General features: G+C 49.8%; 1 protein-coding gene across 3 annotated transcripts in view; it reads right to left on the bottom strand.

Annotated features, from left to right (window-relative positions):
* LOC116947493 (IQ motif and SEC7 domain-containing protein 1-like) overlaps positions 1-26,191 on the bottom strand; it is a 220,764-nt gene that overhangs the window by 19,776 nt on the left and 174,797 nt on the right. For all 3 annotated transcript variants that reach the window (XM_032963300.2, XM_032963302.2, XM_032963301.2), the window contains exons 2-6: positions 14,144-14,444; positions 10,938-12,157; positions 10,190-10,351; positions 8,826-8,948; positions 759-925 (exon numbers count right to left, since the gene is read on the bottom strand). In XM_032963300.2, the coding sequence (XP_032819191.2) occupies positions 759-925; positions 8,826-8,948; positions 10,190-10,351; positions 10,938-12,157; positions 14,144-14,444 (1,973 nt within the window). The remainder of the gene's footprint in view (positions 1-758; positions 926-8,825; positions 8,949-10,189; positions 10,352-10,937; positions 12,158-14,143; positions 14,445-26,191) is intronic.

Raw genomic sequence — 26,191 nt, 5'->3', positions numbered from 1 at the left:
ATGTCAGTACAACAATACATTTTGTTTCTGCCCTGCCCTCTGCTAACCACCATATTGCCCCATAGCAGCCTGTAACATACGTTACACACGTGGCGGTCGTCCATCTAAGTGCCATTAACAGGTGCTTTCCTCAATTCTGCTTGGATTCTGAGATATGACGAGAACATGCGCATTTGGGGTGATTTGAGTTAGAGGCCAAATCAGTGGCGGTGCACAACTGTGATCCATAATTTTGGAGACAAAGGTTAGTGGATCACGTAGGTTTGTGAGGTTCCCAAACGTGTTGGGCTGTGACATGGTCAGGCGATGGTAATGCATCAAGTGGGTTTGTTAACCCCTCGTATATGCCAGTTTTCTCTGATTGTGCAGTCATCAGAGACCGGGCTGACACCACTGACTCACTCCATGACTTGAGACCCCGCTTTAGACTAACTTCTTTAGAACTGCTTTTTGTGTGTGAAAGAAGTACAGGACACACACATGCATTCATACAGTGGGTCAGTTTATCGCAGACGATTCACAGCCTCTGCGCGTGCTTGGAATGAGGACCATCATGGGTGCACTTGTTTTAAAGAAAACATTCACGCGGAGCTTTTCATTTTATATCTTAAACGCGATAAACACTTCTGCTGCGAGACGTCTCTTATCTCCTCCTGGATTCGAACACAGGACCTTGGCGGTGCCGGCTCGGCGCTCCGACCTCAGAGCCGTCAGGCCGGATGCGGCGTTACGAATCGTAAAGAAACAGCTCTCCTCACCGCGGAGGTTCTTAATGAAGTCTTCAAGCTTCATCTTGCGCTCCGCCTTCACGTTGGGGCTGTAGCGGTCGGTGTTGAGCAAGATGATGGCGAAGGCGAGGATGAAGATGGTGTCCGGGTTGCGGAACTGCCGCAGCAGCACCGAGTTGCAGACGCAGTAGCGCTGGCTGCACACGGACACACGGCGCGCTCAGCAAAACTCCACACCTGCGGAACCCCAACGGCGCCTTAAGTCTGGCTCGACTAAGAGCCCCGGGCATTAACGCTGAACTCGGGAGGTTTGACACGCACGCCGTTTGCTGCTTGGTGGTCGAGACTAGCAACAGAGGGGCGGCCGAGGGAGGGCACGTGCCTGACACGGTCGTCCACTGCCGGGTTTGGAGCATAAAATCAGTTCCAGTAACTCCGATTAATTAGCACCGTTTGCGACGTACGGTGCGAAAGAAGTTCAACATACGTACATGAATAAACAATGATAATAATTTTCAGCCCTATGTCATTCCACTGCTGGATGAAGGCCTTTCTACGATTTGTCAATCATACATATTAATTTTTGAATGTGTATGCATGTATGCATATGTACATAGCAGGAGCGGGATGGGTTGTCACATCAGCGCAAAACTGTGAGAGATGGCGACTGTTGGAGCAGTGGCGGATAAGATCGTGGCTGGCGATGATGAAATCTGCGGTGGAGTTGCTGCTGCAATCGCTGGGGAACCACAAACAAGCTGGAATGCAGCCAGGTGGTGAGCCAGCGTGACCAACATTTGCCCAATCTCTGCAGTCCTCTGTATATGAAGATAATTTCAGTCAATCAGTGATTTCTTTATGCATGTGGGAGGAAAAGCGGAGCACTTGGAGAAATCCCACGCTTTTGAAGGGCCAACACTCTATCCCATACAGAAGGGACAGGTGATATTAGTCCGCACTTTGCTGAACCACCTTCTCTTGGCAAGCCAGAGTATGGGACCTCTACGCCCACGGACATGGGAGTTTCGCAACATTAGTCCAATCCATGAACGCTAGCCTAGACAGTGCCGGATCACAAGCGTGCATAGCCACCAATACCTGGCCACGTGATGCATCATCACTGATCAATGAAGAGGCGCACAATACAGTACCACTGTGACTCGTACAGATGTAATATCCTCCACACAGTACTCCTCAACTGCTTTGAATGCGTCCGTGGAATGCTGCCAATTTGATTGAAAAAAATGTTTCCGTCGTGATTAGGGGTAGGGTTAAAGTTCACGCATTACTGTATTGCTGGGTGACGATTTTTGCAAACAGCTTAATACTCGGGGTTCTTCTCTGATTTCAAGGCCATTGATTAAATTGCATAGCACACAACCAAGTGTAAATACAGACACGCACACATGCGCGCTCACACACACCAGGGCACACTGCTGATAATAGTTTGATGTATGTATGTTGAATATACCTGTCAACCCCTTATCAGTGCCTACCTTATTACAGACCAATTCAGACCTTATTGGTCACCCCGTGCCCTTATGAACTTCAACGTTCATCATACAAAGTCCCATCACAAGGGAGAAACACAAATAAACAGACAAACAAAATGTTTTGCCCGGATCAAAATGGCCGTACGTCATATGGACCTAAAAAAAATCAATTTCCCCGTAAAAGAATCACGGGTAAATCGTTGCCAGGTATGCTTGAAGTTATTTTGCACCGTGCGTAGCCAACCGTGCTCATCGGAGGTGTGAGGGAAGGACAACAAAACTCAGTCCACAGACTCAGTCCGCAGGTTTAACGTGAGCAGGCGGCCCCTTTGTCAATCCCCTGCTGGATTAGGGCCTCCCCAAGCAATGGGGGTCATGGGGGTTGTTCGATCATACTTCACCATGCTGGTCATAACCAGTTGGCGAATGTGGGGAGCGTTGATGAGGGAGTACAGAACTACTGTACAACAACGGATCGTTCTGCACCCCCCCCTCTGCTGGCCACATCGTAGGCCCCGCAGCCTTGGCCCTGTAGTCGCCCATTCAAGCTCGACACAAGCTCAAACTCGCTTCGTTTATGAGATCTGATGAGATTGGGGGTGGGGGCATTCCGGGTGATTGGGTCACAGGCGCAGGTTAAAAACAACACATTATATTCCCAATTAAGGGGCTCATCAGAGATGGGATGCAAATACAACATGGACATGTATACCGAGTTCCAGTACAAGCGTGGACGAGTAGACATGGTCACGGTGGAAGAGTAGACCAAATCGCCTATAGATCTGCTCTCTTGGGGTGAACAAGCAATTTCAGGGCTGCCCCTTGACCTTTGTTTGTCATTACACGCAGTTTGGCAAGATGTGTAATTTAATTTGAATGTTCAGTGTTTAATAGTTTATTGACCATACTTTTACATGTTATTTATTTGGAATTTGAGAATTCAATTTAATTATCCCAGATAGACTGTAAGCTACCGCGCCATCATGCCTGGGTCTTTACACCCAACACAATGCACAACTATGTGACCAATGGCTCAGAGAGATATCAGCTTATGGAGTCGTGATGTCGAACGGAATTAAGGTAAATACTGTAAATCCTTCCTCCCACAAAATAAAAATTAGATGACCCACATCCATATCCCACAAATGGCAAAGCTACTGCAGAGCCTCTATGTACGTTACCGCATGCGAGATCAGTCCTTGTTCTGCAGAGGTAGTTTAGTCATTCACCATTCCAATTTTATCAGCAATGAAGCACCACACACGCACAGAGACAAGAATATAAATGTTTTTTTTCTACTGGCAGTTTACTCTGCTGCGGTGGTGCATCGGTTCATACGTGCGCCGCACTTTGAACCCAGTGACCCGAGTTCGAGTCTCAGCCGCAGCTAACAGCAGTGGCGAGTGATATTCTCCCCACTCCACCACCCACTCTGTAACAACCCCACTGACCAGCACGGTGGAGTATGGTAACAACATAAAACCCCGTTAGCTACACGGTATTCGGAGGCCTTCATCCAGCAGCGGACAATAATTGCACTATTCATTATCAGACCGTCGTCATGGTACTGTTGGTGAGCACCGATGAAAACCAAAAAGCCACGACTATCTATTAAGTTATCGTGTAATGGAAAGCAATTTCCAGCGAAATGAACGCTAATTAATTGCGTATTAACGTTAATGATAACATCGGATAAAATCACAATATTAATGAAATAAAAAATAGGATACACTGTATATGCACCACAAAAATAATGACCCGCAAGGTCAATGGCTTGGGGGTAATTTAGAATGACTATACTACACGTACTGTATGCACGTGCGTGTATATTTATTTGTCTGTATACATGTGCGTTTTCATTTTCTGTTTATATGCTCTATATGACCTGTAAACATTAATGACAGCATGCATGTGTATAGCGCTGTATTAGAACATATACGTGAGAAATATGTTGAACCATTACTGTTTAAATTTTGATTTAAAGCTTTCGTGACTGCAGGGATTCATATTCTTGGTTCTTTCGGTAAAGTCACGTAGAAGGGAAACAATAACATAATAAAAATATAAAACAATACAATTCTCACGACGTTTCGACTGCAACACAAGCAATCATCATCAGGTGTGAAAACCATAGCAAGAAAATTTGAAAAAAAAGTGTTTTTTTTTAAACCGCCACTTTTTTTCAAATTTTCTTGCTATGGGTTTCACACCTGATGATGATTGCTTGTGTTGCAGTCGAAACGTCGTGAGAATTTTATTGTTTTATATTTTTATTATTTTATTGTTTCCCTTCTACGTGACTTTACCGAAAGAACCAAGAATATATATTACTGTTTAGTCAAATAACTTGAATTCAACATAGAATGTGAAACCCGAAGGGCAAAAATATGCACATTTAAGATACATATCCCCCATCTAGCATGCGGACTTTTGGGGCAAGTGCTGTTCGCATGCTCCTATTGAGGGCTGAATGGTGCACAATGGGGCATGGTGTGGTCAGCACCACAGCTGGCTGTCTTTATTTCACCGGTGCTTATGTTTACATATAACACCAGGTACTCATTTATGGCTGAGTCGACCTAGAAGAGGCACAGAACACGAGACGAGACACCGTTTGCCACTGATGTTAGCTATAGCCAGGTATCAAACTCAGGTAGCTGAGTTCACAGCATAGTGCGACCATGTCATACACACCAAAGACAAAGATCCCCCGTATAGCATTACAAGACTGTTGAGGAAAGTGCTGTAAGTGAACACTTATGAAGGCCGGCACGGTACACAAGGGGGTGGGTGGCCAACACCACGCCTGACTGCCTTTGTCTTCCCAGTGGCGATGTTTTTACACACCGCACTGTGTACTCATTTGAGGTTCAGTCGACCTAGGGGAGGCCCATGACCGGTTCAGATAATCATAACTGGTGTTGGCCGTGAGTGGAAATGGAACTCGAGTCGCTGGGTTCGTAGCACAGCTGCGCTAACCGCTACACTATCGCTCCCCACACACGTGTAATACTGTGCACTCAAGAGACAATTTAAATACTGCGTGTAATAATTATTAATGTGAATAGTGGACCAATGGCAATGCGTGCACATTTGAATGGCGAGGACATGACGCGGTGTTCGCAGCCCGCGCTTTGCGCTCACAAAGGGTCAAATCCGACGCAGTACTATTGACGTCATCGCCAAATCCGTCCAGTTGTGTTCCGAGGGCACACGCACAGCATTATGCAACCGATCGGACCTAAATAGCAGCAGAAAAGGATACGCGGATGCAGGCTGGTGGATTGCGACTCCCATTGCCGTCGACCCACGTAATGCTATGTGATGCCTCTCTGTGATATTCATGAGTTTTAAAAAAAAAACCATAAAATCTCTTAAGCTAGGCTAATCTTACACTAAAGCCTTTTAATTTTACAAGGAAATCACGTGATGTTTTTTTTTCTTCCTGTAAAAACCATTCACCTTTTAGTCATAGAGTGAATAAATAACTATCACGTCCCAAAGGTGTACATTTGACTGCCGCGTATGGTACGGATGGGAATTATGTTTCGAAACTGGACTTGTGCAAGACATAGCTAAATTGTGACTCAAGGTGTCATGAAGTTAACATCAGGATTCGTGCATTATTTACTGTAAAAATAAAATGTGGGGGGGGGGGGGGGAATTAAAATATTAATTCATAAAGTTACGGCAATTTGACGTTTCCCCTCAAGTGCAAAGTCAGCAATGCTGAAGGAGGAGCAAAGGGAAGTCTGTGAGGAGGTCTCAACCAGCTCCGATTTCTGTAAAACAACACGCCACCAACCTCATGAAAAAAAAAAACTTGTTTTGGACAATCCTAAAATGTAAACCTACATTCCAGCAGTCTCTGTGGTGAGAGAGGCATGTTTTAGTAATGGTCATGTTCTTTCTTAAATTAATTATGATATTTATATATATACAGTACTACTGCGGTGTCCTGCATATCAACTTCCAAAAATGTAATTACTAGGCACGTGATGTTGCACAGATTTAAATCTTGACTTAAAGCTTTCGTTACTGCAGGAATTCATTTTCGTGGGTCTTTCGGGAAAGTCACATAGATTTTCTTTGAGCCTATCTACGTGACTTTACCAAAAGACGCAAGCATTTGCACAGATTCATCTATTAAAATTGATTCTCAACCGCATGATGCATGAATTGTGCGTGCGAGAAACTAACGGTGATGGGTTGTACAAATTTGATGAATATTCTATGCTCGTGTTAAGCTTGGGATATGGAAGTGAAAACATATTGCAGTTGAGTCGAAACAAATGAGGAACAACAAAAAATAATAAAAAAAATTGGCATATCGAATCATAAGCCAGCATTGTGACAAATCTTAACATTTTCTCGGAGATGAATAGTTTCATGCGTCATGTTTACCAGTCAATAATTGTATTTATGCAATGGAGTGTATCCACTAAGACTGAGACAAAGCGTCAAAACAAAATGATTATATAAAACTGGGTAATTGGCAACAGAAGAGTTATGACCAGTACTTGCATTATACAGTGTTAACTTTTAGGATGTTGCAAAGTAGATTTGAATTTTGTCACACACTGCGTAGATGAGCTTACCAGTGATAACACTTTGTCGAGTGTCCAAAGATTTGACAATAATCTGTGTATACGAATATTTACCCGTTAAAAGTGTGAAAAATGACGACACAGTCGTTTAATGTGCTCGTTCATCGTTTGTACGTTCAGAGGCCCAACAGAGGCCAAGGCACATTCGTAAAATTCATCACAAAATAACCGGACGCATTTCGTGCTGCATGAAGGCTATGGAGAAGGGAATAACTACCGCTTGACATGCTGAGTACCCAGTATGTTATATGTTTGGGATGCTGCCACAGTGTAAAGGTCAGCACACTGGGCTTGCAATGTCGAGGTCACTGGTTCGATTCTCTTTCCTGGTGCGCAGTTCTTAAATCTCCCCATACCTCTGTCCATCTGGCAGCATTAATGGATACAGGCCGGCAGAATCCCGGGTGGTGGGGTAAAGTGTGGGTACTTGCATCCCGTTTCAAGACGTCCGGCCAAAATACCTCTTTTGGGGGGGCTCACCAGGGCCCCTACTAGTGGTAGATGTTGTGCTAGCAGTGGCGTGAGCAAGCAATTGGAGGGTTGTGACTTAAACACGTTGCCATCATCGCCCTAAAAAATCCTAGAGCAGTAATTTTAGGGGGGTAAAAATATATTTAGAATGATGGGGAAGAAACGTAACATTATTTTTATTCTTTGTAGTAATAATAATTCCATTTTATTTAGACCAGGAAAGCATCACTGAGTCTCAAGACAATTTTTTCAAGAGGGCTCTGTATCGTGAGTAATTATTTTAATGGTTGTTTGACTTCGTGGAAGGAAACCACACACACGAGAGGGGTAACACCAATATCTCTGGAGTAGGAGGCACTCTGTTTATTAACACGGCCTGACAACACTTTGTAATTACGTTTCCCAGTCAGGGCAGCTGGTAGACTGCCTGACTGGCGACGCCGACATGGTGAAGACAGAGACGACGGTGAAGACTCCAGCAACACGACGGGGATCCCGCTCCAAACGACAGCCCCGAGGTCCCCTCCCCCTGGGGCCCCTCCTAAACTGTCAGCGTGGCCTGGCGCCGCCCCCGGCTACGCCCCCTTCTGGACCCGACTAGCGGGTTCCGTGACCTTTCCCCTAGATCCTGCTCTGGTTTATCACGTGGCCTGCTGTCAGTCAGGGCTGCTGCAAGCTGCAGATCCCCTTCCCTGCTAGCAGCCATCGCTATGCCGCTACGTTACCGATTCTATGTCGCTACATATGTATGGAGAACATATTTTGCACCGTACATAGCCAAGTGCGCTAATCGGAGGTGCGGGGGAAGGACAACATACTAAATACAAAAAGCAGTTCGAATGAAAAAGTTTTCAATCTAGATTTAAAAGTGCATAGCTCCAGTGGCTTCCTAATATCCGAAAGAAGAGCGTTCCAGATGGACGCAGAAGCGCATTTGAAAGCACACGATGCAGTGACCGTCTTTGATGGCTAGCCAAGAGTCAATTAGTGTGCTGCCGCATCATAGCCAAAACCAAAAACACCCAGGTATTTCCAGGCAGTCTCCCATCCAAGTACAAAGAGGATCGAAGCCTGCTTTAGCTTCTGTGGTCTGACAAGATTGGGTGCACATTAAGGGTGATTTGGTCATCAGGATTTATTTGAAACTTTTTTTTACAAAAGCACATTTTTCACAGCATCATATCTCACATGGCCCACAGCCACACGGGGCCCACCACTTCCAAACGGCCCACAAACGACATGTATCCATCACTGCGAGCAGTGATGGATAATCAGGTACGAGAGGAAAACATTTTTGACCAACGCTGGTGTTACTCTCATTTTGCAATGCTCAAAGTACTTCTGTCAATGCTACTACCTTTTTTGCTATGACCATGAGGTATGTGTGTGTGTCGTGTGTGCGTGTCGGGTCGTTAATCTGTGCCCCCCACAAAAAGGTTAGAAAAAAGCCCCCCCCCCTCAGTCCTGGTTTCCATATTGGATAGAACTGATGAACAGCTGATGAACAGCTCGAGTGAATATCTCACCTGAAGGCTTCAATCATCCTCTCCACCTTCTGGGCTTCACCCTGGACTCGAACCTGTCCCTGGAACTTCCGCAGGGCCTCATCTATATCCATGCCCGCAAAATCCATCTCCTCCACCACGCAGCTGAACGGACAAAGAGCCGGCGTCAAAAAAAGAGTGGTTGGTTAGGAACGATCTCGAGAGAGTGCGGGGAATGACACCTCAATGTACGAGGCGGGAACAAACGCATCACCGAAAGTAATCTGCACTTTACCAGGCACGTGTGCATCTGAACATGTCAGTATAGGGGTAGGCATAGAATGATTCACACTGCCGGCGATTGGATGGATTGAAATGTAATTCAGGGTCGCGATTGTTTTGTCACGCGTTTACCATCTCACTCGTATCGTTTTTTTGGGCTCTTGTTCCGACTCGTTTGAACAGTTTTTATTCCGCACAATCGGCCGCAATGTGATTTTCAGCCCCATTGCCAATTCACTGTTGAAGCGGAGGCCTCTCCGCACTGTGGTTGTTCAGGACAGTCGCTTGACTATACTTCAAAAGCTGGGCAGTGGAGGTTGGTCAAAGGATGGGGCATGCGCGGGGGCCCAGGACTGGTTCAGATATCACTCGCCACCGATGTTAGCCGTGGCCAGGAATCAAATTCAGGTCGCCAGATTCACAGTGCAATGCGCGAACCACTGAACCAATGCGCCACCCCTATAGGAATGGAATAGAGTAGAGGCTGGATATAAGCACACCTCTCATATAAGCAACACATTTTTATATTACACTAGTGGAGGGGGGGGGGGAAGGCAAAAGGCAACTTCGAATATAATCACACATGGACTTGGCTTCCAGACGGTTTTATTATATGCAGATTTGACTATCGTTGAATATAATTTGCATACGATTTGCATACATCGCAAAATAATCAGTTCTCACACACACATACGACTCAACGCTTGTATCACCAAAAGCAAATCAATTCCAATCGAGGGATCGATGCAACATACTTTAAAACTATTTTTTTTATTTTAGCAGGTAAGGCCCACTGAGCTATATAGCTCTTTTTCAGAAGCGACCTGGCCACAAATGATATCATGTGGAAATTTATAGCAGCCGAATACTCTAAACGCGTGTTTCTAAAGTTGGAGGGAAAAACCGGAGGACCCAGAGAAAAATCCACGTGACCACGGGGAGATCATGCAAACTCTAAATATACAGGCATCGTCAGGGCCGGGATCGAACCGAGGAGCTCCTGCATACCACGCGAGCCAGTTTACATCTCGCCACCGCGGTGCCCGCTAGGCACCATCGCAGGCCTGATGATCGAAGGATAGATGTATTGCCATGTGTGCATGCCTCACAAGAAGAAGTCTTACTCGAGGACGTCCCGGTTAAACTGCTTCTGGCGGTTGCCGAGGAAGTCTCCGATCATCTGCCGACTGAGGCCCTTCCTCTGCAGCAGGAACTGGGCAACTCCGTACGGTGTGTCGGGGATAAACCCACGCTCCATCAGGAACTGGAGGCCCTTCTCCGCTTTTCTGCAGAGAGAGACACGCACGCATGCGCGCATGGAGACAGAATGTAAAGCTTCGGAAACAACGGGCGGGAAAATATGAGCGTGCCTGTCAATGCAATCGTACGCTGCAATTCGGATTTATTCAGCGCGTTGCAGCCGCGTCTCGAGGCGCTGTGCCGTCGCAGCCGCAGAAAATTGGGAGGCATGAATAATGGACAGATTGTTTTTCAGCCTCGCAATGGGAAAACGTGATTGCAATTGCTTGCGCCAAACATATGTATGGGTACGTGCTGAAAAAAACCCCCGAAAACTAAGCAAAACCCATTTGACAAGGATGAAGGCCTCCCCATCCCATGTTGTTTGTGGGGAGTATTTGACCATATTTCGTCAAAACGGTCAGTGCGGGAGGGATTTTATCTCTGTAGCCGTGGCAGGGAATCAAACTCAGCTCGCCGAGTTCATAGCACAGCGCGCAAACATCTGCGCCACCACTCCGTCCCTCTCCCAGCATAAAAAAAGCTTCAATAAAGACTAAATCAATAAAAAGGTCACGATTCTTTCGCAAGCTCGGAGGCGGGGCCGCACGTGGGGGACGTTCGACCACGCACTTGTTGAAAAGGTTGAGCCCGATGCGGTAGAGGCGCTTGCGGATGACGTCGTTGGTGAAGGCGGGCGAGTCCCAGCTGTTGCACGTCTCCTTGTGGTAGCTGGGCTTGCTGTGCACCGTGTCGCGCAGGCTGTCCCGCGACGACTCCGAGCTGCAGTTCACCGTGTCGTTCGAGTTGGACGTGCTATTCACGCTGTCGTTGTCTCCGTCCGAGGCGTCCGACTCCGACTTCGGGGGCCGGCCTGCGCCGCTCCCTCCCGCTCCCCCCCTGCCCCCTCCGTTGATGCCCAGGTGCCCGTCGAGCCTCCCCCCACCGGCCCTGCCCAGCAGCGCGGGATGCCCACGGCCCGAGACCGCCCGTTTGGCCACCCTGTGGCCCACCGAGGGGTCCGCCGCCACCTCCGCGGCTTGCTCGACCGTCAGGAGCGGCGGCTGTCCGCACGGCTTGTCCGGGTCGCGGCAATCCGGACAGGAAACGCGCCGCTGGTTGTCCGTCGGGACAAAGAGCCTCCCGCCGCCGCCGCCGCCGCCGTTGCCGCCGTCGCTGCCGTCGCGCTCCGAGGTGCAGCGGACGAGGTCGCAGTAGGCCCTCGTTTCTTCTCCGCCCGGTGGCTGGAGGAGCCCGGCGGCCTCCCCGCCGACGCCCGACTCGTCGTCGATGTACAGCGTCACGGCGTCGTAGGGCGACGGCGGGGGGTAGACGATGGTGCCCAGCTCGTCGCCGCTCAGCATCCGTCCGCCGCCGCCGGCTATCCTCTGGGTCGCGGGATCGAGGACCCCACCGTACTCGCCCCGGGCCGCGCCGTCCGCCTCCAAGCCCCGGCCGCCGAGCAGCGCGTCGTCGATGGTCTCGGCGAGGGAGCGCACCTGCTTGGAGAAGGCGCTCTCCAGGTCCGTGATGCCTTCCGCAAAGTCGCCGGCGGCGCCCGGCGGCAGGGCGTGCGCCAAGCCGGGATCCATCATCCCCTTGCCGCTGTAGAGGGGCGGGCGCATCCGGTCGTGGTGGCACGGCGGCGGCAGGGAGCGGTCGGAGAGCTCGTAGGGGACCTGCGAGTGCGCGCCGCCCAGCGCGATGCGGCGCGGGAGGCGGCTCTCCGAGATGGAGCTGCGCAGACGCTCAAAGTTCCGGTTCATCTGGTACTGCCGGTACGCGGCCTGGATGGTGCAGGCAGCGCGGTGGGTTGCGAACCGCCCGCCGTATTTCCGCTCCAGCATTTCCACCTGCCGGAAGCCGAGACGAACGATCGGTCGCCGTGGAGTTATGACGCGCGGCACCGTTAGTCAAGCGTTTGTTTTGACGTCTTACTTAAAAAAAACGAAAACGGTCAGCTGGGTTGACAAACGCTGTAGTTTGCACAAACACAAACGCATGAAAGCAATTTCCAAGTTCAGTTTCAGCGTCTAATTAGGAGTTCAATGTGCAATGCTGCAGCAATATCACACTGCTGTTGTTAGCTGCGGGCAGAAATCGAACTCAGGTGGCTGAGTTCATTGAGCAGTGCGATGACCATTGCGCAATCAATTCGCCACTTCTTAACAATATTTCCTCACATATTGCACTTTTTTATGTAATTAATCAGTGTACGTTATTTTTCAAGTAGTGTGAATGTTAACACAGTCCATTAATTTAGTTGACTGCCCTATTATTTATTTTCAAACAATATCTGATTTCACGCGAGCGGTTATAATCCGTAGGGGTATCGATAATTGCGGGGGTCGGGCAAAGTCTTTTTATCATACAATTTTATTTATCAATTTAATTGGCAGGCCAGGTGTGGCTTCGTTGAGTAATAAAAAAGGCGCACGTTAATAGCAAAGGAGAACCTAAAGGGTAAAGTGACATCTGAAAAGGACACAGTGCTTCGGCAATGCAAACTCGTCACGGCCACAAATGAACAGTACTACAACGTCTTCCCCTTTGAGAGGATTCAAACATACAAAGAAAATGTCACCAAAGGCTGGCAACTGTTGTTATATATATTTTATAAATTACCGGTTTAAGAGGGTTTGTACAAATTTATTTCAATCCACCATACGTATGTTGCCCTCACTCAGTCCATACCCATAGCTAAAAACAAAATCCAATTTCCACTTTTTAACGTTTTTGTGTCACCCAACAAATATGGCCGCCGTTTAACCGATTTGGCTTGGTAATCCCTGCATCCGATGAGCCGTTCGCTCGGAATTCATTCATCTCTCTCCCACGGGGCGTTTTCGGCGCACTCGGCCAGTGGTGCGGCATTGCCATCATCCCGAGGGTTTGACCTTTGTACTGCTAGCGCAGGACTTGGCCGACGCGTGTCCTCCCAAGCCGATCGCCAGGCCGGCAGAGCATGAAAGCCACGACCTCTCAGGAACCGCGCGACCGCCAGCTTATACATACACATAGACGCACGGCCCGATTGTCAATCAACTGCTGCCCGTAACCACTACAACCCATGCAAGTACTATCCATGGGTGTCCCTGCTTAGCTTCCAAGGTCTGATGGGATCAGGTGCAGTCTGGGTGATTTGGTCATAGACGTGGCTGCCAAAACATGAATACATGCAAGCTACTGTCATTGATTGATTTGCTCAGACACAATGAGAACTTCCTAAATCACCAATCCTTTGGCATTACTGGTGTGACTCGCCTTGAACCGTGGATGCCACCAGATCTACGATTTAACCGGTGTAAAGTAAAATCAACAAAACTATCACAATGCTACAGCATTGCGCCTTTACCATTGTCAAGCACCAGAGATATAATATCCCATGAATGAAAAAATATTTGATTTAGCAGGTAAAGCCTATTGAGCTTTAAGCTATTATTTCAGACGCAACCTGGCTACAAATGATAGCTCAACGAATTGGCTTATAATGTGGAAAGTTTTCTAAATGTGGAGGGAAAAACCGGAGGACTCGGAGAAAAATCCACGTGACCACGACGCGAGAGACACACAAACTCCAAATACACAGCAAGCGTCAGGGTCGGGATCGAACCCACGACCTACTGTATACCCGGCGAGGGAGATAACATCTCGCCACCATGGCATCCGTATAAATTTGGTGGGGGGGGGGGGGGGTGGCCACTCAAGCTTCACGACGCCGGGCTGCGGGCCCCTCAAGCCCCCTGCGACAACCTGACCCCGGCGACCGCGCGTCTCTGCGCAGACGCGGTCATCGCAGAAGTGGCCGCCGCAGACGCCGCCATTGCGCCGCTCGTCACCTGCTTGTCCTGCAGGTCCGCCGACAGCTCGTAGGCCCCGGCGTGGTTGCGCGACCGCTTCACCGTCTCCTCGTCCGCCTGTGTCCGCAGCAGGGAGCTGCCGCGCTGCAGCTTCAGCTTCTGCGACTTGGCCGGGGCCAGCGAGGACGAGGCGCTGGACCCGGCCGCCGCCGCCACCGCCACGCCGCTCCAGAAGCCGCGGGGACAGCGGCTGCCCTGCTGCTGCGGGCCCGCGGGGTCTTGCAGGAAGGCTTGGCGAGCGCCCTCTGCGGAGGTCCGCACATCCGCTTCGCTCTCCACACTGTTTGGGGTTGGGGGGAAGGCCATGGCGGGGGGCGGGGGGGGGGGGGGGAGCGTCAATTTGTAAAAGTTCCACAGGCTGAGTGTCATTTCTATTCCATGTCGACAAACCCGCTTAGAATGGTGATGTTGGTGGTGCTGATGATGACAGTTTATGGGGTGGCGGTCAGCGTGAAGACACGCTCACGACAAGCGATGTCTCTGTCTAGACACAAGCTATGTTGAGAGCGAGACTGGAGGTGGTATGCCGGGGGTGGTAACAGCCGAATGAAACATATGAAAGAGAACAAGGCAAAACATACGAGACAGACAATGCCAATGTTATCATACAAAGACGTAAAAAATATATATATTTTTTAATTGAATCACAATACAAATTCGTGACAATTCTTCAAATCACCAAAGGAGGGTTGAGTTGAATTATTATAAGCGTAAAAATGAAGAAAATGTTGCGTATTTACCCAATAACAAGCATAGTTTCAATGACATTTTTCAACAACTACTCGAGGAGTCTCGGATGGCTTTGGATGTAAAACTCGGGCCGATGCGTGCAATGGGGATAAACGCACTGGCTGATGAGAATTATCTCCCGATTTTATTGCACATCCGCTCTCAAAACCCACCACAGCAGGAGCCCGAGCCCAGCCACTCTGACTCTCCTGCGGTACAGAAAATCGCTCGGAGGTCTGGTCGCCAACTTTATGGAGCCGTTCCCCAACGGCTTCCTTCCGTTGCGCCATCGCCGATTCGTCGCTAGAGAGTTTGTCACGGAGCGCGACGGGGCGCGAGAGCCCCTTCCCGGCGCGCACCGCATGCGGGAACGCACCAGTCAGTGTCTCAGCTGATTGTGAACGCACGACACGTAGCGCGGTCGCATAGCAGGCACAGGAGAAGTCAGCCACAGCACCGCCCGGACAAGCCGTTCGACGAAATGTCATAGATACGGGGCTCACCATTCGATGGGAGAACGTTTTTTTTTTCTTCGACTTGAATTGCACCACCTTGTTTGTGTCGTCTGTCTGCATTGTGCTGATTGCCGTGTTCGTGCTATATTGATTGATTCGTGTGTTCCACCTCATTGAATTGACTAGTCGCCTATCGTCCCATTAGTTTTTGCTCTTTGGCTCCTTTGCGTTGTGTGCCTCAATAGTATTGGCGGTCTCCCATATTCCATCTAATTGTTTCGTCCAATCTGTGGTCTATGTGTCACATTTATACCTTGTTGCTTGTCTATCGATCTCGTTTGCATTTTGTGTACCATTTGCATTGCCTGTTGGGTTCGCACTGTCAGTCTCGTCTGGCGTCTTTCTTTAACAATATTTACTGGACATGTGTGAAAAAGAGCTTCATAGCTCATCGGATTCCTCCAGTATAAATATTCTGATGTCATTCTTGCGTGTGTTCCGTCTCCTTTGTAGCTTGTCTCCTTCCCATCGCCCATCTCATTTCCTCCTGCCATTGTCTATTTTGTCTGGTTTCTTTCCTTACCCCCAAACACAATGGCACATATTTCGCACGAATCATAAACGATCGATCCTTGCACGCACGATTCAATACACGCATCGCGAGCGTTAAGAATCAATATTAATTGATGATCGAAAGCATCATTACATGCCTGGTCACGTACAACTACACACAACACCGCACACGCTCAAAGCGTGCATCACACGGCAGACGCTGCGATGCGCTGTGAATTGCTTTATTTAATTCTGCAGTAGAGTAGACGTACTCGTACGGCTCTATGTCATGCAACCGCTGGACGAAGGCATCCCCAGACTGCGTCGGCTGTGAGGGGTTATTTGACTATACTTCACCACGCTGATCAGTGGGGGGGGGGGGGGGGGGGGGGTTGATGAAAAGGGGAAGGGAGGGAAAGGTTAGGTTCCCAGGATCGGTTCAGATCTCACTCGCCGCTGATGTTTGCCGTGGCCTGGAATTAGAGTCACGTCCGTCGGGCTGACAGCACAATAGCGTGGCTAACCGCTCTCAAATATTGAATGTTAAATATAATTAAATGAACAAGCTGTTGTAAACGGGAAGAAACCACCCCGACGACAAATACGAGGACACTGAAAGGTCGACATTGATGGGACAACCACGATTCAATATTTACTCTGGTTTCTTAAAAAGCAATGGCAATAGCATCCCAAGCAGCGTGCCTTACCCTCCAACCTTCCTATTTACAAAATCGCTCGCCAAACGGTAAACGAGTCACCGTTTCTTGCCCATTTGCCCCCGAACTCATGGTTCACATCTTTTCTTTGCCCCACCAAAAAAAAGTGGCAAAGGAGCTATTTGCATGCCAAAGAAAACGCCCCAAAAAATAAATAAGCCAAACATTGAATAAGATAAAAAAAACAGACGGGCGCGTATGGTTTTATGTATTTTTTCATCGAGCGTTCATCTTGAGAGTAAAATGTCATCGTCGCACAGCGGTAGCAGCGGTGGCAGCCGCCGCCGCCGCGTTCACGTCGCCGAAAAAAGGGGAAGAGCCGTCACAAATTTCACGGAGAGCCGCAAGTTCCCTGCCATTCTCAAACTTCTTCGTCACCTTTCGTGGCCCCTGCCTCTCGCTGCGTTAAGTCATGTGCTTCATGGCTGGGAATGAGGGCTTGCCCACTCCATGCGGGCCATGGGAATGTATCTCAGACCTCCTTTGCCAGTACCAAAATGTAATAATAGGGTTTTTCTGGCAACAAAACTGAAACCTTTTTTTACGAGGATTCATGTCTGCATTAACCACAATACCTGCAGTCAAAATGCAAACAAAAAACATACTTTGATAATATATGCTTTGTCCTTGAAACTGATTGGCTCACACCAAGGGGCGGCTTTCTTTTGAGCCTCGACCCAATTGGTGTTCGACCAGATGACGCCTTTTGGCGTCAAAGGGGAAAAACCCTATTATTACGTAGGAATATATTTAACCATACCTTTACCACGCTGGTGAGTGCCGGTTGGTGAAGGCGGAGAGCATAGCCTTGGGAGCATAGAAGCAGAGTAATAATACTGCATGGGTATTTGGGGTTGTGCTGTACAACTTTTCCCATCTTTGTGGGAGCATCTTCAGAAACTGGGCGTTTAGTTCCTGAAGAATCTCCCAGAACATAAAATGAAACGTCGGACATCATACCGAACGACGCGCGGCACAACCCAAAAACAAAGCGGAGAGAGTATGATGTTTAGCACGTAGGCTATCGCGACCAATATCATCCATAATACAGTTTTTTTAGGTGAGATCGTGTAAATATATAAATGTGTTGTTAAACCCGCCACCGCCCGACACAGCCAATTAGTGTTCTGTTTACGTGACAAACCTTACTAATTGGCTGTGTCGGGTGGTGGCGGCTTTAATGACACATTTACATTTTTACGCGATCTAACCCAAAAAAAAACCTGTATTATAGTATGTGTTACGCTGAACTTCTCACGCACCGTACGTAGCCAACCATGCTAATCGGAGGAAGGACAACAGACGAAACGCAAAAGAAGTATATATACGGTACAACAATGGATGTTTCTGCACAGCCCTCTGTTGCAGTGGGGGAGTGGGGGTGAAATCGCTATTCTGGCTCCAGATTAGCGATCTGTCGGGTGTGTTCCGGGTGATTTGGACAACAGGCACAGTTGTTGGGGCGCAACACCTCGATTAATGCAGCAGCCCCAGTAGCAGCATTTGAAGATGTGAGGTTTGTCGATCACGCTGAGATCATCATGTGCGGTAAGATTCCCTCTTGCGGGCGAAAGGTTTTTTTTTGTTTTGGCTGTTGTAAAAGTGATCAAGTGGGAGTAATTGAAAATGAAGGAAAAATAAGCAACGATAAAAACACACGTAGAGAGCAGTGGTGTGCCGCTCTCACGACGCGGCGATGGACGTAGGAGGATTTGATTTGTTACCCTTTCAATTACTGTTGCTGCGCGGCAGAGTTTGTATTTAATCTCACTCTCCAGTAGCACTGTGTGATGCGAAACGCCACAATACACGTTGTGGTGTTTTTTTTTTTCATCGATGGCGAACAACCAAAAGCAAACCTAGGCTGAAAATACACACCCGACGATGCACACGTTTCGGATGTCGCTGTTTTTTTAAAAAAAATTATTTCAGCATTTCTTTGCGCTAATTCTGCCAGTGCAGCCAGCCAGCCAGCTTGATGAAACATTTAAATCCGATCGTTGCCCGGCTTACAATTAAAACGGTGGTCCATCGAAAGCAGAGCAATAACAAACAAATGTTACCTAATAGTTTCTGCATGATGGCGTACGAGATGAACCGACATAAATTATGAGTTTACGTAAGATGCCTCCCAGCATCATGGACCAAAAAAAAAACCCAAATCACTTTGGATTCATAAACGAGCTGATGTTCATGCAACGCTCATGTGCAGGCAGGCCAGGCAGGGAGATGAAAAAAAACGGGAATTGATGCAGTGCAACACGTGGCACGCGTGTGATTAGAATTGGGTGCTAGTCGATTTTAGTGCAGAACAGAAAGGCGGTGATTTTGTTGCTGAATGGTTTTTTTGTGAGCGTGTACGCGTGCGTGGGAGCGGCGGTGGAGCGGTGTAGCGCGCTACGAACCCGGCGGATCCGAATTCGATTCTCGCTCACGGCCAACACCAGTGACGATTTATCTGAACCGGTCCTGGGCCTCTCCCCTAGGTCGACTCGGCCTCTAGCGAGTACCTGGGTGCGGTGTGTAAACATCGCCACTGGGGGAGACAAAGGCGGCCGGGCGTGGTGTTGGCCACCCGCCCCCTCGTGTGCCGCGACGGCCTTCATAGGTGCTCGCTAACAGCACTTGCCCCCAACAGTCGGTTAAAGGCGTTTGAGTGTGTTGAGTGTGTGTGAGTGAGTGTGAGTTTGTGTGAGTGTGTGAGTGTGTGTGTGAGTGTGTGTGTGAGTGAGTGTGTGTGTGAGTGTGTTGAGTGTGTGAGTGTGTGTGTGTTGAGTGTGTGTGTGAGTGTGTGTGTGAGTGTGTGTGAGTGTGTGTGTGTTGAGTGTGTGTGTGTTGAGTGTGTGAGTGTGTGTGTGAGTGAGTGTGTGAGTGTGTGTGAGTGTGTGAGTGTGTGTGAGTGAGTGTGTGTGAGTGTGTGAGTGTCCACCACAGGGGCTAAACGGGGGCTCTGGACGGGTGCGAGGGGCTGGTAACCCCTCCACCTTCAATTAATTACCACGAAACTACGAATTAAACTGAAATATGTAACAACTAAGCTTGTGCCGGAGGCCCCGGGGGGCCAGGCGTCTATGACGTCTCCTGGCCAAACCCCAATTGGCGGAGCCAGGAGATTGAATACCTACCCTCGGGGCTACTCCAGAAACAACGAAAAGCCACTACGGTTGGCCACGTGGAATGTTCGAACGCTCACTGCAGAGGAGAGGCTGCCACTCCTCTGTCGGGAGCTGGACCGGTACCGCCTGGATCTATGCGGCATTCAGGAGGTCCGGTGGACCGGCTCTGGCTCCTGCCACCATGAGGGGTGGACAGTCCTCTACTCGGGGCAGCAGACTGCCAAACAACAGGGTGTGGGTCTTCTTTTGAACAAAAGAATGAAGGGGGCGTGGGAGCGTGGCGGTGAGGTGTGGGAAGCTGTAAGCCCCAGGCTACTTTGGGCTCGCCTTCCCATCAACCGGAGGCGAGGAATGGTGGTCGTGGTTACTTATGCCCCCACCGAAGATGAACATCCGTGGAGGGATGCAGGCAAAGCCGATGAGTCAGATGTCTTCTATGACCTCCTGTCACAGGTGCTGGCTAAAGTGGCCCCTCGGGATAGAGTCATCATGTTGGGTGACTTCAATGCCCGAGTTGGTCATGATACTGGCACCTGGTCTGGAGTGATTGGAGGGCATGGGCCAGATCAGCTCAATAACAACGGTAGGAGGCTGCTAGATTTTTGTGCAGCCCATGGGCTTGTAATTACCAACACGCTGTTCCGGCATCGGCGCATCCACACAACATCATGGATGCATGCCGGGTCCAAGCAAGAACATCTGCTGGACTACATAGTGACGGACCAGCGAATGCGAGCCCATGTCCTTGACACCAGGACCTACCGTGGAGCTGATCTGCCCTCTGACCATCGACTAGTCATCTGTAAGATGCGCCTGCCATTCTTCCACTCCGGTGGTGGGTGTACACCCAGGACCCCATTCCAACCTAAAGTGGCCTGGTCTCAGTTATCTGATGAAAGTTGCAAGCGAGAATTTCATCATCGCTTGCGGCTGGGATTGGCATCGTCCCCGACTCCTCCTGATGTCGAGGGTAAATGGGCGAGGTTTAGGACTGTGACTCATGCAGCTGCAATGGCTGCTTTGGGTACGCAGTCCAGACCTCCCCAGACACCCTGGATGACAGAGGAGTTGTTCAAGATGGTTGAGAAAAAGCGACAGGCCCACTGTCATCGGCTACAGAATCCCACGTCAGAGAATGAGGAGGCTTACCGCAGCCTTCGCTCGGAGGTTCGGAGAGCCGTGAGGCGCTGCAAGGATGGGTGGTGGTCGCGGGTTGCTGAGGAGATGGAGTCTGCCTCAGTGGCCCGTGATCACAAATCTCTATTTAACTCCATCAAAAAAGTAACCTGCAGCACCACACCTATTACCATCATTAGGGGAAAAAACGGTGATCCAATTTCCGACCCCCAGGAACAGGTTCGCAGATTTGCTGAGCATTTCTGTGAGGTCCTGGGGGAGGGAAAATCCCTCAGCCAGGAAAACATCGTGGCACAAAGTGAGGATGACCCTGCTGAGGTGGGGTGCCTCAAATATTGGATGAAGTCACCCCCTGTGAGTGGCTGGCTGAGGTGCCAGCTGCTGATGAAGTATTGAAGGCGATCCGGAGTCTGAGACCAGGAAAGGCAGCGGGCAGAGATGATCTCCCAAGCGAAATGCTGAGGGAGGGTGGCGTTTGTGCACAGACTGCCCTATATGACATCATAACAACAGTCTGGACCACTGGACGGGTTCCGCAGGATTGGAAGGATGCCCTGGTGGTCCCCCTTTTTAAGAAGGGGGACCGCACAGACTGTAACAACTACAGGGGCATCTCACTCCTCAGTGTGCCGGGAAAGGTCCTGGCAAGGATTATTCAGCATCGCCTTGCCAGGCACGCTGAGGAGAGGCTTGCGGAGCCCCAATGCGGTTTCAGGAAAGGGCGGTCCTGCACAGATGCCATATTTTCTGTCCGTCTGCTACAGCAGAGGTGTAGGGAATTCCAACAAGACCTACATCTCTGCTTTATTGACCTGGTCAAGGCCTATGATACCATCAGTAGGCCTGGGCTCTGGGTCGTTCTTCGTGCTTTTGGAGTACCTGACCCTCTGCTCACGATCATTAAGGACCTTCATGATGGTGAGCGGGCCCGGGTAAAACTACGTGGCCGGGAGTCAGAGCCATTCCCTGTACACCTTGGGGTGCGACAGGGATGTCCTCTGGCTCCCACATTATTTAACATCTATTTTGACCACGTAGTTCGTGAAGCCTTCAATAGCTGTACCGGGGGAATCTCCATATGGTACAGATATAATGGGAGGCTAATCGATGCCCGGGTGCGGTCAAGGGATGGCTCCCTATTGCTCAACCACGTTATGTATGCTGATGACTTGGTAATAGCTGCTCAGTCAGAGGAGGAGTTGGAGACGCTGCTGCTGAGACTGGAGCGTGCCACTAAGAGGTGGGGCCTTACCATCAGCCCCACCAAAACTAAGCACCTGCCTGGGTATTTTGTACCATCGGACACTCCACCCCCACAGCTCCCAATCGGTGATGGGGCAGTTGTGGAGAGAGTGGAGAGTTTCCCATACCTGGGCAGTGTGCTTGCGACTGGCTCCAGTTTAACAGCAGAGGTCTCACTCCGAATCAGTCGAGCGGCAATATCTTTTCATCGGTTGCGTAACGCTGTGTGGAAGCTACCTGGTCTGTCGCTCCGCACTAAGCTTCAGGTCTTCTCGGCCACGGTCATTCCCTCCCTTCTCTACGCTTGCGAAACGTGGACCCCCCTAATGGAACATCTTCGCCGGTTAGAAACATTTAGGCTGGCCTGCCTACGATCCATCCTGGGTTTAACCAGACTGGATTGTGTGAGGAGCTCACAAATCCTTGAAAGATCTGGGCAGGGTCCCATCGGTGAGCTCCTCCGGCAGGCAAGGCTGCGATGGCTGGGTCATGTAGCCCGCATGCCCAGCCACCGCATGCCGAAACAGCTTTTGTTTGGCCGGATTGAGGGGGCTAAGCGGGCGCGGCACGGGCTAGAGAAGAGATGGAGTGATGTGGTACAGGAGGACGTGGAGCTGAGTGGACTTGCCGATGACTGGTACCAGCGGTGTCAAGATCGGCCTCTGTGGAGGAGGCTCGTGAAGGATGCTACTGGGCAGTTGGAGGCAGTCGCCCTCCAACAACAACGGAGGGCGGAGGAGCGACGCTCACAACAGCGAGCGGAGCGCCGGGTGGCTAAAGCACAGCAGGTTGGCACAGTAGGGGGCACAGGTGGTGCATCAGCCAGTCATCTCAGTCAGTCGACCCGTGGCACCTGGGTCTGCCCCGTGACCTCCTGCCAGCGGGCGTTCGACACTTCACGTGGCCTCAGGGTGCACATAGCCTGGCACAAGCGTCGTGGTGACGTCACCGCCACTTAGTGGCGAATGGCGGTTGTTGTTGTTGTGTGTGAGTGTGTGTGTGAGTGTGTGTGAGTGTGTGAGTGTGTGTGTGAGTGTGTGTGTGAGTGAGTGTGTGTGTGAGTGTGTGTTGAGTGTGTGAGTGTGTGTGTGTTGAGTGTGTGTGTGAGTGTGTGTGTGTGAGTGCGTGTGTGAGTGTGTGAGTGTGTGTGTGTGAGTGTGTGTGAGTGTGAGTGTGTGTGAGTGTGTGTGAGTGTGTGTGTGAGTGTGTGAGTGTGTGTGTGTGAGTGTGTGAGTGTGTGTGAGTGTGTGTGTGAGTGTGTGTATGTGAGTGTGTGTGAGTGTGTGTGTGAGTGTGTGTGTGTGAGTGTGTGTGAGTTGTGTGAGTGTGTGTGTGAGTGTGTGAGTGTGTGTGTGAGTGTGTGTGTGAGTGAGTGTGTGTGTGAGTGTGTGTTGAGTGTGTGAGTGTGTGTGTGTTGAGTGTGTGTGTGAGTGTGTGTGTGTGAGTGTGTGTGTGAGTGTGTGTGTGAGTGAGTGTGTGTGAGTGTGTGTGTGAGTGAGTGTGTGAGTGTGTGTGTGAGTGTGTGTGTGAGTGTGTGTGAGTGTGTGAGTGTGTGTGAGTGTGTGTGAGTGTGTGTGAGTGTTGAGTGGAAGGCGTCGAAGCGTGCGCCCCCCCCCCCCCCCCCCCGTAAAACGAGCAGCGGGTAATAATAATTAGAGCCGCTGCGCGAGGGTCAAATGAACGAGGGGGCCGAAGCCACATCTTGCACCGCAACGAGGGCGCAATCGGTGCCGATTGCCATGGTCGCCATGGAGACCACGCTGGAGGTGGCGGGGTGGAGGCGGTGGAGGTGTGCGCGTCGCGGGATCATCCATCGTGCGAGTGAGATGCGAGCCCGGGCAATATTCGTACGAACGCCGCTTGCGATCACCTGCTTGCAAGATCTCCTCTCTGCATCCCTGTATCTCTGCATCCCGCCACCCTATTAAAAAAATATATATATAAAGAAAAAATTCTTAAATCTTTTTTTTTAAACAAAAAAATAGATTTTTCGCTTCCGAAAAAGATCTATACAGCTCAGTAAACCTTTCCTCGTAAAAAAATCTATTAAATCTATTTTTTTTTACCAGGTAAGGTTCACTGAGCTGTATAGATCTTTTTTCGGAAGCGACCTGGCCACAAATGACAGCTCAACGTGGACATTTACAGCAGCCAAATGCTCGACACGCACGTTCATTCTAAATGTGGAGGGGAAAACCCCGGAGAACCCGGAGACAAATCCGCGCGGGCACGGGGAGAGATACACGCACACTCAAGAGTGTACAGCAGCAGGCGTGATGTCACGGGCGGGAGCAGACCCACGGCCTCCTGGACACCAGGCGAGGGAGTTAACATCTCGGCAAGGAAGGCGGCCGCTCCTCCCTCCCCAAACGAAATCCTGCCGCCGAGCTCTGTGCGGGCTACGCACAGGCATCGCACGAATTCCCCAGAAGTTGCATTGGCAGAGGAGCCAAAGCGCAGGCTAAGCTCGCCCGACATCGCTCGCTAGCAACGAAAGGGCGCCATGTGAATAGAAAACAAATATCACGAACGCAAACTCCGCGTGCGACAAAACGTCTCGCCGATCCACCGCTGCATCCGAGCCGTGCGCAGAGCACAAACCAGAAGCCGCTTGGTTATAGAGATGAGGTCCGTGTCTCTTGCCCATCCCTAGCAGCGTTACTTTTGTCTCTCCGCTAGCTCCAGTGCAGTCGAGCAACGGTCGTTTCCTTGCTTCGCACCGAGAAAAAATAAAAAAAGGGGCCTTCCGTCTCGCATTGCAATCGCTTTTCAGCTCCATCTCACTGCGCGCCACCAACCCCCGCGCCCAAGCTGCTGAATTGCGATGAAAAACGATCGCGGCAGCGATCCGAAACGCTGCGTAATAACGTACAAAATACGGAGTGCATCGATGTCTGGTCGCCCGGTATGCCAGTGTTTTATTTACAGGTGGACGCCACTACCAGATGCGTTAAGACTCCAATCACCAGCCGTTCTCAATCCACTGCTGAATGAAAGTCTCTGTAGTGACTCCACATCACTCCCAATATAGCTGTGAGCTTCAATCAGCTCTGCATCCTTCCCAATGTAATCATAACACCATTTCCGTGGCTTTGTCTTCACTCTTGTTCCACTCACATGACCCAATCGCCCCTGGAATGCATCGAATCAAGTCAGGTTTAAGAAGCTAAGCATGGTTGGGCCTGGATGTACGTATGCTAAACTTATTTCGCACCGTAAGTAGCCTACCATGCTAATCGTAGGCGCGGGGGAAGGACAACAAACTAAACAAGAAAGCATCTCAGGAAATTAGTTTTATTCTAGGTTTCACAGTGCATAGCTCCAGTGGTCTCCTAATATCGAAGAGCATTCCAGACGGCCGCTGAAGTGCATCTGAAAGCGTGCGATGCAGTGATAGTCTTTGTTTGATGGTTAACCAAAAGCCACCGCTGCGAGGATGACCGGAGTTTGCGTGATGATGGTTTATGCTCCTTGCCGAGATCAGCAAGGTATTGTGGTTCATTTGTGGCAAGTGGTGCCTGGTCGTGAGACTGCCGTGCATGACGCAGTGTCAAAGGCTGTGGTGGTGGGGGAGTGGAACGTGTGACGAACTCCACTGCTGTATACTCCCTATGTTGCCTGCCTTCACTTTGGTGAAGCATGGTCAAACTTATCCCCCCCCCCCCCACTCTCCACTGCGATTTGCTCGGTACGGGGGCCGGCCCTCTGAGCAGTAGACGGATAATCAAGTGTATGTGTACGTGTCACGCCCATGCTGAATGCACGCATCATGCATATTGGGTCTTGCTGAATATGGGCAGTTCCACGATTATGGACACATTTATCAGACACTTTAAAAATCTAGGCAACAATTAATAAAAAATCACAATTCCTTTTAAAATATTTGTTCCAGTTTACTTGATAAAGGAGGAATGCTCATAACATATCGCGGTGTTGGATTTACTCACACATCCGTGCTTGGAATGTCGATGGCGCATTTATTTTTAGTGCATGTATTCGAGTAAAAAGACGCAACATTTTCTAAAACTGTAGATAATAACTGTCTTCAAAATGACTTCCGATACACATTATTTGGATGAC

Source organism: Petromyzon marinus, chromosome 30 (assembly GCF_048934315.1).
Source record: "Petromyzon marinus isolate PM22_M1 ecotype Great Lakes invasive population chromosome 30, UKy_Petmar_22M1.pri1.0, whole genome shotgun sequence".
Classification (NCBI taxonomy): Eukaryota; Metazoa; Chordata; class Hyperoartia; order Petromyzontiformes; family Petromyzontidae; genus Petromyzon; species Petromyzon marinus.
Note: the sequence above shows the minus strand (reverse complement) of the source record. Positions and strands in the feature narration are given on the sequence as shown.